This window comes from Antechinus flavipes, chromosome 3 (assembly GCF_016432865.1).
Source record: "Antechinus flavipes isolate AdamAnt ecotype Samford, QLD, Australia chromosome 3, AdamAnt_v2, whole genome shotgun sequence".
In the NCBI taxonomy this organism is placed as follows: Eukaryota; Metazoa; Chordata; class Mammalia; order Dasyuromorphia; family Dasyuridae; genus Antechinus; species Antechinus flavipes.
The window spans coordinates 270763463-270782048 of NC_067400.1; the positions used below are offsets into that span (position 1 = coordinate 270763463).

Sequence of the window (18586 nt, forward strand, 5' to 3'; positions counted from 1 at the left end):
ATAGGAATTGGTCTCAAGCTCAAAGAGGCTTCTTGAAAGTGCTCAAAAAATAAATAAAAGAAGTAGAAGAAAAAAACAAACAAACAAACAAAAAAAAAGAAATGAGAAGTATGCATGAGAGTCAACAGCTTGGAAAAGAAAGAAAATAAATTGACAAGAAAAAACTCCTTAAAAATGCAATTGGCCAAATGTAAATAAAAATAATACACTGAAGAAAACAACATTGTCAAAAGTAGAATTAACAAAATGTAAAAAGAGATACAAAAGCTAACTGAAGAAAATCACACATTAAAAACTACCATAGGGCAAAGGAAAGTAAATAAATCTTTTAGAAAGCAAGAATCAGTCAAACAAACTAAAAAGTATAAAAAAATGGAAGAAAATGTGAAATATCTCATTGACAAAACAGCTGACCTGGAAAATAGATATAGAAGAGACAATTTTAAAATTATTGGACTATCTGAAGGCCATGGCCAAAAGTAAAAAGAAGAGCCTGGATAGCATTCTTCAAAAAATCATTAAGGAAAATTGCCTTGATGTTTTAGAAATAGAGGGGGAAATATTCACTGAAAGAATCCATCAATCACCTTCAGAAAGAGATCCCACAAGGGAAAACTTCAATGAGTGTTGTTGTAAAACTTCAGAAATACAATCTCAAGGAAAAAAAATATTTCAAGCTGCCAGATAAAACCAATCAAATATCATGGAGCAAAACTCAGGATGATCTAAGATCTAGCAGCTTCCACAATAAAGGATAAGAGGGCCTATAATACCATATTCCAGAGGGCAAAGGACCTAGTGTTACTTTCAAGAATTTATTACCCAGTGAGACTCTGTATCATCTTTCATGGGAGGCAATGAATCTTCAGTGAAGTAAGAGACTTTCAATAATTTCTATTGAAAATATCAGAATTAAACAGAAAATGTAATCTATGAATACAGGACTCAAGAGAAGCATAGAAAGGTAAACAGGAGAAAAAAATATATATATATATATTATTTAAAGGTTAAATTATTTACATTCCTAGATGGGAAAACAATATCTGTAAACAGGGGCAGACAGAAGGGGGCATCATAAGGAGGCAGATGTGGTTAGGAATGGTCTCTTATGTGATGACATCAAAGAAACAGACATTAAAGTGTGGATAAAGGTTTGTACTTGAAAAAGAGGAAAGGGGACAATAAATGGGTTAATTAGAATATATGAAGAGGTGCAAAAATACCTATTACAGTCCATGGAAAGAAGAGTGGGAAATGAGCATTGTCTGCAGGTTGGTGTCTTCAGTTTTGGCTATAAGAGGGAATAACTTATTCAATTAGTTTCAATATTTAGCTAAGATTATAAAGAAGCAGAAAGAGAAAAAGGAAAGAAAAGGGAGGGACATGGATAAAAGAGAGGGCAGAAACATTAGGGCAAAAGGTAAGAGAAGGAGGAAAGGGATAATGGAAGATAAGGTAGTAGGTGGGAAGGGTTTAAAAAAAAAAACATTACTCAACATAGAGTGGAAAGAGAAAACAAGAGTATATACAGGAGAGAAAATAGACTGGAGAGAAATACAGAGCTAGTAATAACTGTGAATGGCAATGTGATGCCATAAAACTCACCCATAAAACAGAAGTGAATGACAGAGTGGATTAAAAAATATAATCCTATAATACATTGATTACAAGGGGAAAAAAAATCTGACCCAGAAACACACTACAGAATGAAGACAAAAGGCTGGAACAGAATTTATTGTGCTTCAGCTGAACTTTAAAAAAAGCAGGAGTAACAATTCTGATCTCAGATAAAGCAAAACTAGAAATAGATCTTATTAAAAGAGATAAGAGAGCAAAGTACATTTTAACAAAGGGTATCATAAACAATAAAGTAGTTATGATACTAAATGTGTATTACTAAGTGGTAGAGCAGTCAAATGCCTAGAGAAGATTTTAATCCAGTTACTAGAAGAAATAGAAAGAAAAACAATACTAGTGAGGACCTTAACCTTCCTTTCTCAGAATCAGAAAAATCTAACCACAAAATAAACAAGAAAGAAATTAGAAAGATTAATAAAATCCTAAAAGTTATGCTAGATTTTTGGAGAAAATAATATAAGGACAGAAAAGAACACATCTTTTTCTCAAGAGTGCATAGCACCTCAACAAAAATTGACCAAGTATTATGACATAAAAACCTCACAGTCAAATGAAAGAAGGCAGCCATAGTAAATATTTCCTTTTCAGAGCTCAATGCAATAACAATTAGATTCAGTAAAGGATCAGGGAAAGATAGACTAAAAACTATTTGGAAATTAAATAATCTAATTCTAAAGAATGAGTGGGTCAAACAAGAAATCACAAAATATTGCATTGGGTTTGAATCCTACATAATTCATGATACTCCAAAAGCCACAACAAGTTTTGTCCAACATGTTCTAAACATGTCCTTGCTATAGATTTCCAATCACTAGAGGTTAGGATTTCGTAAGCCAAATTATCTAGTAACATCTTAGCATAAGATGATGTAGCCCATAAAGAATGCAACCCTTTTTCAAATCCTTAATTTTTTCCAAATCAAAAGGAGTGTATCTTCTTTTTTGACCGGAATCACAGGGTATTGAGGGAAGTAGGTCAGGGGATGGGAAATGCTCCTGCTGTGAAGTGCCATAATCAGAATTGTACTTAAGTCCATTCTTATCTGATTCTTCATCCTTTTCACCTAGTTTATTTAGATCATCCTCCTCCTGCTCTTTTCTCTTTATCCTTGTTCTATAACTTATATAATTCCCTAAAGCCAGTTGTATTAAATTATATGTATTAAGTGTGACTTTGGAAATTGAGTCAGCTCCATTTTCATTGTAGAGTTGATCCAACTGCTTTCCTTCTAATTTCCATTCCTCTAGAGCCAATTCTTTTTCTATAGAGAACCAAGGAGATGTGGACTGAACAATTTCTAAAAGTTCAGTGATCTGCTCCTAAATTATAATCAAACCTTGGCTTTTCATAAGTCTGACAATGCTCTGTACACATTTTCCTTGAAGAGGAAAAGAAGACTGTTTTCTAAACATCTGTCCCATTTTAGCTGAAATAACATTTTACCCCTTAACAAAGTTTCCTTGTTGTACTCACCCTAATTTCTGGGTCACAGATGAAGGCTCTTTGTCCCATGTTGGGCGCCAAAATGTAATATTCTTCTCTAAAATATAAAATTCTCTGTGAGCAGGTTTCTTGGGGGACTTCTGGAGGCAGCCTTTGTTTCAATTCAGTGTAATCACCCCAAATTCAGCCAGGAGTTAACGTCCAAATCCTTGATTGTCTCCTTTTAAGTCTTGGCTCTTTTCCTGGGGCCCACCTTGTTAGCTTTCTTAGAGGCCTTCTGTAGTTTTGCTTCTGAGAATTTGAGCTCTGGGTTCTAAATCTCCCAGATTCCAAAGGTTTCTGCTTTCAGTCTCCAGCCAGCACAAAGGTGGAAGATGGAATGAATCTGTCTCCTCCTCCAAGACCTTCTAGTGGGCTTCTCTTTTTTGGCCCTGAGAGATCCTTCTTATATATGCTCTCTCAAAGGTGTGAATCTTATGGAATTATAGTAAGTACTAAGTACATGTAAATTAGAGAATCATTATCTCATCAATTCCACTTAGCACCTTTTGAGAATCCTAATACAAAATTATCACTCTTTGCAGATGATATGATGATATATTTAGAGAATCCTTGAAAACCACCCAAAAACCTATTAGAAACAGTTAATAGCTTTAACAAAGTTGCAAAGTATAAAATAAACTCACACAGATCATGTATTTCTATTTATTTCTGATAAAGCCCATCAGTAAAAGATAGAAAGAGAATTTCATTTAAAATAACTGCAGATAGAATAAAATATTTAGTGGTCTACCTGCCAAGACAAACCCACAATTACAGAAAATTTCTCATGCAAATAAAGTCAGATCTAAACATTTTGAAAACTATCAATTGCTCATGGGTAGTCTGAGCTAGTATAATAAAAATGATAATTTTGCCTAAATTGGTCTACTTGTTCAATACCATATCAATGAAACTGCCAAAAAAGTATTTTCTAGAACTAGAAGAAATAACAAAGTTCATCTGGAAAAACAAAGGTCAAGAATATCAAAGGAATTAATGGAAAAAAATAATAAAGGATGATGGCTTAGCAGCACCAAACCTAAAACTATATTATAAAGCATCAGTTATCAAAACCATATAGTACTGGCTAAGAAATGAGTGGTGGATCAGTGAAATAGATTAGATATGAATGACATAATAACAAGACCTATAATAATCTAATATTTGATAAACCCCAAACTCCTGCTTCTGAAATAAAAACTCACTATTTGACAAAAATTGCCAAAAAAAACCTGAAAAATCATGTTAGAAACTCAATATAGATCTACAACTCACTCCATACCAAAATAAGCTCAAAATGGACATATCATTTGGGCATAAAGGATGATACCATAAACAAATTAGGAAAGCCTTCAAGGGATAATTTATCTATCAATCTTTGGAGAAGGGAAAATAGTATGATCAAATGGATGACTTTGATTACATTAAATTAAAAAAAGTTTTTGCACTAACAAAACCAACAGAAAAAAGATTAAAAGAGAAATACAAAGCTGGGAAAAATCTTTACACCAAATGTTTCTGATAAAGGTCTCATTTCTAAAATGTATAAAGAACTTTGGCAAATTTATAAGAATATATTTCATTCCCCAATTGAAAGTCAAAGGATATGAACAGACAATTTTCAGATGATGAAATTAAAACCATCTGTAGTCATATGAAAATGCACCAAATTGCTATTTATTAGAGAAATATAAATAAAAATAACTTTGAATTACCACTTCATACCTCTCAGATTGATGACAGAAAAAGATAATAATAAATTTTGGAGAGGATATGAGAAAACTGGGACATTAATGCATTGTTGACGGAATTATGAAATGATTCAACCAAAGGGCTATCAAAGTGTTCATTTTGATCCTTTGATCCAGCAGCATCTTTTATTGGGTCTGTAGCCCAAGGAAATCATGTAGGAAAGAAAGGGACCTATATGTGCAGGAATGTTTATAGCAGCTCTTTTTGTGATAGCAAGGAATTGGAAAATGGAAAGATGCCCATCTATTGGGGAATGGTTGAACAAGGTATCTTATATGAAGGTAAGGAACTATTATTGTTCTACAAAAAATGATGAACAGGCTGATTTTAAAAAGGACTGAAAAGGTTTACAGGAACTGATGCTGAGTGAAACAAGCAGAACTAGGAATACGTTGTACACAATAACAGGAAGAATATGCAATGATCAGCTATTAAAGACTTCGTTTTTCTCAGTGATTCAATGATCCAAAGCAATCCCAATAGATTTTGGATAGAAAATACCATCTGTACCCAGAAAAAGAACTATGGAGACTGAATGTAATTCAATGCAGGCTATAGCCATTTCTTTTTTCTGTTTTTTTTTAATCTCTATTATGTTTTTTTTTCCCCTTTTTCTCTATTTTTTTCTCTCCCAACATGTTTCATAAAACAATGTGTATTAAAAATAAATTTAAAAAAAAAATAAAAAAACTGAGGAAAACTTTCCTGTAACATTTTTCTCATTTTTCTTAAAGCATGTGTTCACAGACTTAATCAAATATAAATGTTACTCGCTATATATTTATTAATGATAACAAATAGCTCCAAGACTTAGATAAATATTGCAACAATATGTTGACTCTAAAAAATGATCACAGCTTAATTCATCTATGTTCTTTTCAAAATCAGAAGGAAAAGATGTTGCTAAATGTTAGTATTCTATTAAAACTATAACTGCTGAGTTTTCTAAAACACTGGAGCCAATGTTAAATAATTCTGTTTTCTTAGGATAATGTTTAAAGTCTCTTATAAATTCTTGTCAAAAAAGTCTTTTCCACAAAATAAAAATTAAACTCAGTTTTTTTCTCTTCCAACTCTTTAATAATTGACATTTAATTCTCCAGGTCCCTCACAAACTTCTCCTCTCAAAGGAGTATAGTCTTTCACGTATTTTTTTTCCTCCATTAATGTAACTCCTTTATGTCTCCTCAGGAGAATTGTTTTCTTTTAGTACCTCATATCAACTCTTCCAAAGATGACATTTAATTGTCAGTGCCACATAACCTATGTCCTTTAACTTAGAGAAACAATTACATAAATGAAAGTCCTGGTTTATAATGGTTATTTAAGTTGGAGTTACACTTGCTTAGTATAAATTGTTCAATAAGTCTAGGATCCTTAAGGATAAACACTGTGCAGTTTTCAGAGAAGATGAACTGGTTTTCACTGTGTCATGTTTATTATTTCTTTGTCAACATTATTGAGTTCATGTGGATGTTACTCATAAAGAGCTTTTTAATTCCAAACCTGTGTCTAAGCTGTGTCTCATAGGTTCCATTAAGAATTAAACTACTCTGGGTTACATTACAGATATTGGGTACAATGTGCTATAATTGTTAATCTTTCTTTTCACATCTTGTTAGTTAGTCTCAAGGGAGAAATGGTGTTCAAATAAATCCTTATCCTACTATTCTATTTTTTATATTAAATGTACATTGGACTCTTAAATGGAAGTATTTTTTTTAATATTAATAAAAGTGTTTGGATATATACTCTATATCTATAAAATCACTAGAAGCATGGTTGAGACAATTCCAGAAATGTATAGGAGGATGAGAAATACTTTTCATTTATGGTGAGATAATCTTAACAAATTACCAAATTTTCTTAAGGACTAATGCCAAATCTGACTAGTTCTAATAAGATCTAAACTCTGGAAAGATCAAACTCCTCATATTCATGACATGATATCTTAACCCTTTAAATTTCAAATAGACTTCTTTGAATGAATTATTTCTTTGTCAACATTATTGAGTTCATGTGGATGTTACTCATAAAGAGCTTTTTAATTCCAAACCTGTGTCTAAGCTGTGTCTCATAGGTTCCATTAAGAATTAAACTACTCTGGGTTACATTACAGATATTGGGTACAATGTGCTATAATTGTTAATCTTTCTTTTCACATCTTGTTAGTTAGTCTCAATAAAGTCTAATGTAATAATAAAGAAATACATTTTCAAACATTTCATGATTTGCTTAGACAGGGAGGAAAATTTGTCCTTATCTTGAAATACCAGCTCCCAACCCAACTAACTTGATGGTATATTTATCTATAAGCATAAAAAAGGATTTCTAGGTAAAAACTCATGCCAAATGAAGATCAAATGAAAAAACAAAGGTTATAATCTGTTGAAGATTTTGTGGGGTTGAGGAAATATAGGGCAAGTGATATGGTAGCTTTCTTCAGTTTTGAAAGATTGTTCTAAGCAACAGAAATTAAATTTGTTCTCTTTAATCCTGGCAAACAGAAACAATAATAGTAGATAGAGCTAAAAGCAAGCAAACTTAGATTTGATGTCAGGAGAAATTCCCTAAGAAATATGACCCAATTGTAATAGACTGCCTAAGGAGAAACCAGGTTACAATTCCTTGATGCAAAAGTTGGATAGTGAGTGTTATTTTTAGGCATGATTTGGGCTTCTGAGATCCCTTCCAACAATAAAATTCTGTGATTCAATGACTTCATGATTCTGTGAGTATAACAACATTCCTGCCTTCAGGGAACTTGTATAATACAAACAATGATGCAACATTTAAACTTTAAAAATTTAGGCTAAAAGAAACTAAATGTAATTGTTAGGACTGGATATTATTTTAAAAATCAATAAGTAAATGTATTTTAGTTCATTTTATTTTATGTTTATATGATTCTGAATTTTCTAACTAAGTATTTTTTTAAACTGGATAATACTCTTTGTCTTTCTGATTAATTTTTAAATTAGTAAATTATTGAGGACACAGAGAATAAGTGTCTTGTTCCGTATCTCAATCAGGCAGTATCCAAGTGAAGATCTGAACCAGATTTTTTTAAAACTAAGCCTAACCTGTCAGATCCACTGGGCCATTATATTCCCATGTGCCAAAAACAAATGAAATTTATTTTGTATGAAAAGCAGGAAATATGTTGATCCATAGAAAATAGACCATATTACCATGAAAGAGGAAATTCCTGTCTTTAATATGGCATTCTTAAATGAAAATGAAATCTATGTGATATAAATGATTTCAATTATCTTGATAGCTTTCTTCATTGTTTTCAATGTATTACCAAGATATTCACATGTTCAATTGCACTTAAAATTGTAAAGCAATGACAATTTTTTTCCCACTCATATTTTTGAAAATACAGCACTACCCTTCTGACTCTATTTCTTTATACTGTGAAATGTAAGCATTAAAAATATGTGGGTGGTTTTCTTTAAACTCTCAACTGAAAATCTGCATGCACTGAGCTACTTGAACTTTCTAGTTTCATGGGTTCCCTTGTTCTAAGTTTTCAAAGAATGGTGAGGGGAAGAAGGGAAAAGAAAGGGAGAAGAGAGAAATGTTTTTGAAACAATCAAATTCAGGTTTATTTGAACGTATGATTATCAATAATGATTAATTGAATTATTTAAAGAATGTGATATCAGTTTCAAATAATCTTTATTTGAAATTATCTTTTTTAAAGCTCTTATTGTAAAGGTTTTATTATGTGCATAATTTCATGGAAACCCATTTGGATACAGAATTTATGGGTAGCAGAAACAATGTCCTTGGTTTAGGGTTTTATCTTCTATGCTGTTTCCCATATTCTTCTTTAATGAATGTCTAATATATATATATATATATATATATATATATATATATATAATATATATATATATATACAAAAATAGGTCATAAAGACTTTAGCTTTTAATTTGTATTATGCTGTGGATATGGCTGCCTGCTGCAATTTATTATAATGTAATGGTAATGTTGCAATTTGTATTTTAGCACTGTGGAAGATTATTTGAATAATAATTTTCAAAGTAAGCACGCAGTAAAGGTTCTTATTAAACCCCTAAATAAAGGTCCATGTTGAGCTACAAATTTGTAAGAGTTTTTATGCCAATGAGAGCATAGGGTACCTCTTAAACAATGATTGTGGTTAAGATACAGAGAAAAGCATTAGATGATAGTGCAATTAGATATGTTTGAAACTGGAAGAAAGATAAGACAAAAATATCATGGGATTGTGACTTGGAAAGATGTCTGTAAGAGAAGGTATTAATGATTGGTCTGTGCTACCTTTGCTAGATATTCCAAGGAAGTTGGCCATTGGTATTTGCCAGATGGTTTGTGTTCTTCTTATCGCAGGTTACCGTATCCAGTCAGAAGCTTTTTTTGGGGGGAAAAAATAAAAACAAACAAACAACAACAACAACAAAACAAACAAACAACAACCAAAAAAAATAGTCATCGAGCTATGTAGAAGCTACAGTTATTTAATCCATCTTCTACAATTACCATCTTTTATTTCATATAACTCTTATTTTGGGCTAAACATACCAAAGATGCTTTAGTCTTTCATTCAAGCAAAAGGAAGGAGGAAAAAAAAAAAACAGGAAATGAGGACAAAAATGAAGTAAATCCTTTCTGGAATCAAATGAGCATATATTCCTTCCACCTTAATTATCTTTCTAAATTCTAAGCTATATTGTATTAATGTGACCAGCAATAGACCTCCAGACTTTGAGATGCCTTAAACATTTGACACATTGGATGACAAATTTGAGGATCTAAAAAGATTTTGATAAACTAGAATAAAAAGTTGAATCTATTCAGATGACACTTAAAAGTTAAAAATATAAGGTCCTACACTTTGATTAACAAAGTCAACTTCATAAATTGCCTAGCATGGGGCAGCTAGGTGGTGCAATGGATAGAGCCCTAGCACTGAAGTCAGCCCTGAGTTCAAATCTGACCTCAAACACTTAACAATTCCTAGATGTATAACCCTAGGCAAGTCAGTTAACCCGAATTGCCTCAGCAAAAATACATAAATTGCCTAGCATGACTACACAATAATTCATGTGAAAAAAAAAGTAAATTCCACTACTAAAAGGCAGACAAAAAGTAATGCCTTCATAGAAGCATATTGTCCAGGACAAGAGAGGTAATACTGTCTCTGGTCAGATCATGTTTGAAGTACTGTATTTCATCATGGGTGAAACATTGTTAAAAAGACATTAATATGGGCAGCTAGGTGGCACAGTGGATAGAACATATGATTCTGAGTTCAAATCCAGCCTCAGATATTGACACTTCCTAGCTGTGTGATTTTTGGCAAGTCACTTGACTCCAACTGATTCAGCAAAAAACCAAAACAAAACAAAAAACAACACAAAACCAGCATTAATAAGCTGGAGCACAACAAAGGGGCGGAATCAGCACAGAAGGGAGCCTCAAGGTCATGTCATATGAAAACCAAGTAAAGGAACTAGGGATGTTTAGCTTGGAGCAGAAATGTTTCAAAGAATACATGGTAGCTGCCTTCAGGTATTTGAAAATCTGAAATATGGAAGAGATCTATTATTTATTCTGAAATGATGGTTGGAAGCTACAGAAAAAGCAAATTTAGATTTAGTGTAAGGGATAATATTCTAACAAGTAGTGCTGCTAAAAAGTGTAATCCACTAAAGCAGTTCTGAGTTCTCTTTCACTGGAGGATTCATAATAGAGCACTTCTTTGAAATTCTAAAGAAGTGATTACTTTTCATGTTTATTCCAGTTTATACCAAATGGTTTCTGAGGTCTCCTCCCATGTCTCTGTCCTCTATGAAACTGCCTCTCCTCCTTTTCACATATAGCTCCAAAGATCTTTTCTTCTGACTTCTTTTCCCCTTTTGGAATGCTATTAACACTCAATTTTTCCTCATTTTAACTCTATAAATTGTTTTAAAGATTCAGTGTTCTAGAGAAAACATAATTATTATTTGTTTGGGATCCTCACATCCCTAGGAATACTGTAATTCCTATATATTTCCTTGGAAAGTTTTATCTAAAATAATATTGTGTGAAGATTCCACTTATTATTTTGATAAAGATACTATCTATCAAGATTAAATTTTCCTGATAATTATATAATGACAAGGAAAGATAATATTATCTGGTGAAAAAATAAAGAGAGTGTTACTTTATGTCATCTTCATAGGAAATACTGAAGAACTGTCAGAGTCAAAATATAAAGACAAATATAAGTACAAATACATTTTTAGTATTCTACCATATCCCATTTCACTTTCTTTTCCTTCTAGGTCACTATTCCTTTGAACCTTCTTGAATTTTTAGTACTGTCAAATAATGCACATAATTTTTTACTGTTATCTCTAACTATCATGGCTATCTTTCTTTGTCAGGTCTCAGTGCTCCAACTCTTCCCTTAAAGGATATCTGTCCTTTGCCCAATTTTATCTATAGTCTATAATATTCTTTATAATCTAGGAAATCTTATATTATTACACTCTTCAATAATTCAACATTTACTTAGTAGATATGTTGAATTGATCTGGGATTCAATTGACTTCTAAGATATATTTTATTAAAGCTGTTAATGTGTAGCTTTTTAAATTATGCATATCTGTAAATCATGTCTGTGTAATGCAAATGGATTTTTTCTTGCAATTTAAATATTTCATTCTATTTATTGTTTAATGTACTGGCACAATTTGAAAAGACACTAATTGTATAACTTAATTTATTTTATTTTGCAGCATGTGGAAGTTCCTGATGACAAGTCTCTGAGTACTTCATTGATGGAGACTGAAGTAAACCTGGATAGCTACCAAACAGCTTTAGAAGAAGTACTGACATGGCTTCTCTCTGCTGAAGATGCTTTACAAGCACAAGGTGAAATTTCAAAAGATGTTGAAGAAGTGAAAGAACAGTTTCACACCCATGAGGTAAAAAGCATTTTAAAAAATCATTTTAAGAGCAATCATCACCCTTTAGAACAATCTGTATACTAAGGGTCTAAGACTTCTGCATTAAAACTTAGGATTTTGGCGTCACACTTCTGAGTCAACTTCTAATTCTGCTTCAATACATATACACATTTTAATAGCAAATCTCTTCCTTTCTCTGGCACAAGGTTTTATAATAAGTCAGACTAAAAACTAGTAAGTTCCTATTTCCAAATCCATGATGTTATAGCATTTAAATTATTAATATTACCTAACCTTGCCTCTTGATTTTGATCTTATTATTTTAAAACATAGCTGTTTCCAAATGACAAATACATTTGTATAAACTACATTTGTTCATCATTAAATATAGCTTCAGGTTTAACTCAGAACCAAATTAAGACACATTATAAATCATGTACTTTTTAAAAGAAAAATTGAATGAAATTTTAAGAGTTCCATTGGAGGATTTAATCTTTAAGAAAATGTGTGTGTGTGGGGGGGGGGGAACTCTAATATCCTAAAGGTACTAGTCAACATTGTCAGCCTTTTTTTGTGGCAGGGTTATATGATGGAATTAACAGCTCACCAGGGACGAGTTGGCAATGTTCTGCAATTGGGAAGCCAACTGATCAGAACTGGGAAGCTTTCAGAAGATGAAGAAAATGAAATCCAAGAACAAATGAATCTCCTCAATTCTCGATGGGAATGTCTCAGGGTGGCTAGCATGGAAAAACAAAGCAAGTAAGTCACAAGAAGAGCAAAAAGGGGGATTCCATTTGAGGTGATACTTCTAGGGACATAGTACATTTGCATAATGTCTACAAAATATTGTTACATTTGGAAGCTGAAATATATCACTATTTTCAGAATGTTCATAGTATTTGGAGCAGAAAGTTTAAGCAAATGGACAATTATCTGTTATTTAATGTTTTAGGAGGCAACATAATATTAAGCATAGGTCAAATGTTTGTCCAAATTATTTCCTAAACAATAAATTAAAACACAGAAAATTTTGATAAACCTTTGTGATGACCGTGTATTTAAAATCAGCTGGAGTCAGGAATTCAGGTTAAGGGAAAAATCTTCAATCTTTATTCTTTTTGAGGTGAACGGGGATTGCGAAGGCAATATGGGCAGCTGAGACAGGAAGCCAGCCAGCAGAGGTGAAAGGGGATTGCAGGTGAAAGGGGGATCGGAGATGAAGTGGGGTCGTGATAGCAATGTGAGCAGCTGCGACAAGACACCAGTCAGCAGTCTCTCTTTCCACTTCCCTTTCCACTCCCTTGTCTCCACCCACCAAAATTGTTATTTCCTATACAGCACATCAGGACTTGCACAAAGAGTGGGCGGGGCCATTCTTTCTCCAAGCATATATATTAATAGCGTATAGTCCAATTACTATTTAGCCTCATGGGCTTGGGACTTCAGTGCATCAACTTGAGCTTCAGCCCATTACAAACCTTATTAAGGAAAATATATATATGGATTATTTCAATGAGTTGTCAATGAAATTGAGATGTTCTTTTCTTAAAAAATCATGTTTCAGAAGCTGAAGATTCATTTATTTGTAGATGTAAGGACAAAACCCATTAGAAATTCTTTCAGATTTCCAAAAATATACTAAATTAGTAAGAAATAGCTTCTAAGACATTCCTTTCCAAAAAAATGAAAAAGATATAGTAATTTAAGGAACTTTTTTTGATTTGTACCATTTTCTGTAGACATTTGTAGCCTATCTAAGCAATTATATTTAGCTTAACTGAAAAGAGATGAAAGGTCAAATATGATATTGAATATATTAAACATATTTTAGATTGCTTCATTAAGGCAATGATTTTTGTTTAAACTCTTTAGATACTCTCTTCTATGACTATGGACCATAATAACCTTTTTTTCTATACCATCAGCATAATAAACATTAAATACACAGTACCAATTATGTGTCAGGCACTGAGCTAAATGTATTACAAATATTTCCTCATTTGAGTTTCAATGTGGGGCTAATAGCCCAATTTACATAGGAAGAAACTGAGATTAACATGGCTTGTTTATATTCCCACAGATAGTGAATATTTGAGGTTGGATTTGATTTCAGGTCATCCTGACTCCAGGTCCAGAGATGTATCCACTGGGCCACCTCGCTTACTCTAAAGGACACCTTAACTGCTTTGAAGGAAGCTAGGAATTCTCTAAGGCCTAAACCTCTTGTTTTTTTACTCTTTCCATTTGCTGAAATCCAATGATATTGGTACCATGCCCATGACGCTGGTTTCCTTACAACTTGTGACTTTTCTAATAGAAAGAAAATACTTTCTAATACCCCTGACAGTTCCTGGTAGGATGGTCAGGATACTCCTTTCATCTCCATTACTTTCAGTCTCCCTTTAACACCTTCACAAAGCCACTTCTAATCCAGATCCTGATGGCCATTTTTTTTCAATCCCTAGGGCATTCTTCTTCCTTCCTCAATGAGTTCATTGTCGGGTTTGCAACTTTTTTTTTTAATTTTTATTTAATAATTACTTTATATTGACAGAATCCATGCCAGGGTAATTTTTTTTTTTTACGCCATTATCCTTTGCACTCGTTTCTGTTCCAATTTTTTTCCCCTCCCTCCCTCCACCCCCTCCCCTAGATGGCAAGCAGTCCTTTATATGTTGGATATGTTGCAGTATATCCTAGATACAATATATGTTTGCAGAACCAAACAGTTCTCTTGTTGCATAGGGAGAATTGGATTCAGAAGGTATAAATATCCTGGGAAGAAAAACAAAAATGCAGATAGTTCACATTCGTTTCCCAGTGTTCTTTCTTTGGGTGTAGCTGCTTTTGTCCATCATTGATCAATTGAAACTGAGTTAGGTCTCTTTGTCAAAGAAATCCACTTCCATCAAAATATGTCCTCATACAATATCGTTGTGGAAGTGTATAATGATCTCTTGGTTCTGCTCATTTCACTTAGCATCAGTTCATGTAAGTCTCGCCAGTCCTCTCTGTATTCATCCTGCTGGTCATTTCTTACAGAACAATAATATTCCATAACATTCATATACCACAATTTACCCAGCCATTCTCCAATTGATGGGCATCCATTCATTTTCCAGTTTCTAGCCACTACAAATAGGGCTGCTACAAACATTTTGGCACATACAAGTCCCTTTCCCTTCTTTAGTATTTCTTTGGGATATAAGCCCAATAGAAACACTGCTGGATCAAAGGGTATGCACAATTTGATAATTTTTTGGGCATAATTCCAGATTGCTCTCCAGAATGGTTGGATTCGTTCACAACTCCACCAACAATGCATTAGTGTCCCAGTTTTCCCGCATCCCCTCCAACATTCATCATTATTTTTTCCTGTCATATTAGCCAATCTGACAGGTGTGTAGTGGTATCTCAGAGTTGTCTTAATTTGCATTTCTCTGATCAATAATGATTTGGAACACTCTTTTATATGAGTGGTAATAGTTTCAATTTCATCCTCTGAAAATTGTCTGTTCATATCCTTTGACCATTTATCAATTGGAGAATGGCTTGATTTCTTATAAATTTGAGTCAGTTCTCTATATATTTTGGAAATGAGGCCTTTATCAGAACCTTTAACTGTGAAGATGTTTTCCCAATTTGTTGCTTCCCTTCTAATCTTGTTTGCATTAGTTTTGTTTGTACAAAGGCTTTTTAATTTGATGTAATCAAAATTTTCTATTTTGTGATCAGTAATGGTCTCTAGTTCATCTTTGGTCACAAATTTCTTTCTCCTCCACAAGTCTGAGAGATAAACTATTCTATGTTCCTCTAATTTATTTATAATCTCGTTCTTTATGCCTAGGTCATGGACCCATTTTGATCTTATGTTGGTATATGGTGTTAAGTGTGGGTCCATGCCTAATTTCTGCCATACTAATTTCCAATTATCCCAGCAGTTTTTATCAAATAATGAATTCTTTTCCCAGAAGTTAGGGGCTTTGGGTTTGTCAAACACTAGATTGCTATAGTTGACTATTCCGTCTTGTGAACCTAACCTTTTCCACTGATCCACTAATCTATTTCTTAGCCAATACCAAATGGTTTTGGTGACAGGTTTGCAACTTTTCTTCCTCTGCCCTTTATTCCTCCTTCCTTCCAAATCCAGCCCTCATAAAAAAAGATGTTAGTATACATATTGATGCTATTTCAAATAGTCTAACTTCTCTATTGTTCAATCTTCTCAATTTTCATGGCCAACTCTTTCATGCTGCCTTAGCTTCATGCCTTATACACTAAAACAGCCATGCCTTTGATCTTGCCATCATCCTTTATTGTTCCATTTTCATATTCATAAATTTTAAATTCCTTTTTCTCATCATACCTTTTAACATTCCATCTTTCCCTGAGCTTTTTCTTTATTCTCATCATTACTTCCATTCTATATACCAGGGTTACCATTTCATCTTTCTCACTCACTTTTCTTCTGTTTCCTGTCTCAAACTCTCGGTAAAATGCTTCAACTTTATACTATTTTCTGTTCTCAAAACTCTTGCCCTGTTACCAATCATACCTTGCCAATACCCAATCCAGGATTACTCTTAGTCCTATCACCCAACTTTTTCACTCCAATTTATATTTTGCTGAATCATGCAGTTAGAAGAAATCATGAAATTATGTTGACTGAATCCACAAGAAATTTATCTTATTTCATCTTAACTTGACCCTCAAGGCAATAAGGTAATTAATCATTCTAGTTCTCCCTAATTAATTAGCCTCTTTAGAGGCTGTTTCACAACTTTATATATCTCCTCAGTCCCTTCACTTAAGCTTACAAGTAAAATTCTGCTTAATTTCCTTCCAATGCCCATTTTTCTTTGAATCTTTTCTCACCAATTGATCAAGAATTGCTCTCAAATTTTTAGCTTACCCATGTCAGGGTTCTTTTTTAAACTAATAAAGTCCTTTTGTTAATTTTTTTAATAAAAAGAACTTAAAACATTTATTTAGTTTTTCTTTAAATATCATTGTAGTCATAGAAAAGACAATATCAGCCAACTGGCTGGCATAACTTTAACCAAAACATTTTATAACAATATGGACAAATATCAACCTGGTGAGAAGCAGCTTGCAGTAGAGGATCTTTTCTGTATTGTTGGCAACAATACAAAGTAAAATTGCCTTTAGCAAAAAATACAACTTCAGTAATGGTATAATAATGGAGTAAATGAAGTGCTACGTCTGGGATTTAGGGATACTTGGGATCAATTACCCCTCTCTACTCTCTGTTCCAATTAGGTGGGTATCCATGGGTAACTTTTCCCTCAGCATCTCAGAAACTCCCTTTCCTCATTTGTAAATATGGGGATTATAATACCTATTGTACATAATTAGGTTGTAAGAGTCCCATGAAGAATAAAGCTTTACAAATCTTAAAATGGAAGGAAAATCAGCTAAATTGTATCTGTAAGCTAAAGTAAGTGGTACATGATAGGACTGAGGAACAACCTTTATAGAATATGTAGCTAATATAAACAGATAAATGAGTGGATAGGTAGATAATTTTTTTCTCTCTCTCATATATATATACATCTACATGTGTATGTGAAGTGTATGTGTATATGTGTATACTCATATACATATGTAAATTTATAAAATATACCTGTGTATATACATATACACATGTATACACATGTATATTTAATACATGTATTGTATATGTATATACAAATGTGCATGTATATTATATATGTAGAAAGAGATGTCAGTGTTTGGTGTATATATACTCACTTTAGGATGGAGAAGGGGCACTTGTGAGTAGGGGGAGCAAAGAATCAAGACAAGAGAAGCCAGGATCAGATGGAAACATCAGTCAGAAATACAGCATATACAATTAAAAGTCACAAGAAACTATTGAGTTTTCATTGTCTCTGCTGCTTTAAAACTATGTTAATCATGGATTTAAAGGACCCATTTTAAGGGCCCTTTCTAAGGGCCTGAACCTTTTGACTCCTGAATGTTTTATTGTTTCATTTCTCTTTCAGTCAACAAGGATTTATTAAGCATTTACTAGGTGCCAGAAATTGTGCTTTGCATATAACAGACTTTCTATGAACAAATGGTTATTTGCTAAATGTAGAATGAGAAATTAAAGGTAATGTCAAAGAAGAAGGAATAAAATGAAGAAAATGGAGGAGGGGGGGGAGAAGGAGAAGGAGTAAAGAAAGGAAGAAGGGAGGGAAGGAAGGAGGGAGGAAGGGAGGAAAGAAAGGAGGGAAGGAGGGAGGAAGAGAGAGAGGGAGAGAAGGAGAGAGGGAGAGAAGGAGAGAGGGAAAGAAGGAGGGAGGGAGGGAAGAAAGAAGGGAGGGAATGAACAAGGGAGGGAAGAGGAAGAAGAGGAAAAGAGAAAAGAATAAGAAAAAAGATTTTAAAAAGCTCAATGTTATATGCAGCTTTCTTGTTCCTGGGTCTTGTTCTTCCTTTTCTCTTGATTTTTTTTCCCTTCTCTTCCTCTTCTTCTTCATAATTACCATTAATCTTCTTTATTACATCTAGTAACTGGTGATATATTCAGAGAGATCTTGATCCATCCAAAACACAATTCCTGGGATCTAGGAAATACTTAATAAATACTTCTTGACTGACTAAAGGACATTGATTTGATGGTGAAGTGAGGTAATCAAAAGTTTGGGGTGTCAGATCCCACATACCTCATAAAAGATCCCTTAAAATATCTATTGTGTGGGCTTTAAAGCATCAGAGACAATGAAAATCAACAA

General features: G+C 33.1%; 1 protein-coding gene across 1 annotated transcript in view; it reads left to right on the forward strand.

Annotated features, from left to right (window-relative positions):
* The window catches only part of DMD (dystrophin), a 2219276-nt gene that overhangs the window by 546765 nt on the left and 1653925 nt on the right, over window positions 1-18586 (forward strand). Inside the window, exons 10-11 of the mRNA XM_051991017.1 lie at window positions 11652-11840; window positions 12403-12584. Of these exons, the coding sequence (XP_051846977.1) occupies window positions 11652-11840; window positions 12403-12584 (371 nt within the window). The remainder of the gene's footprint in view (window positions 1-11651; window positions 11841-12402; window positions 12585-18586) is intronic.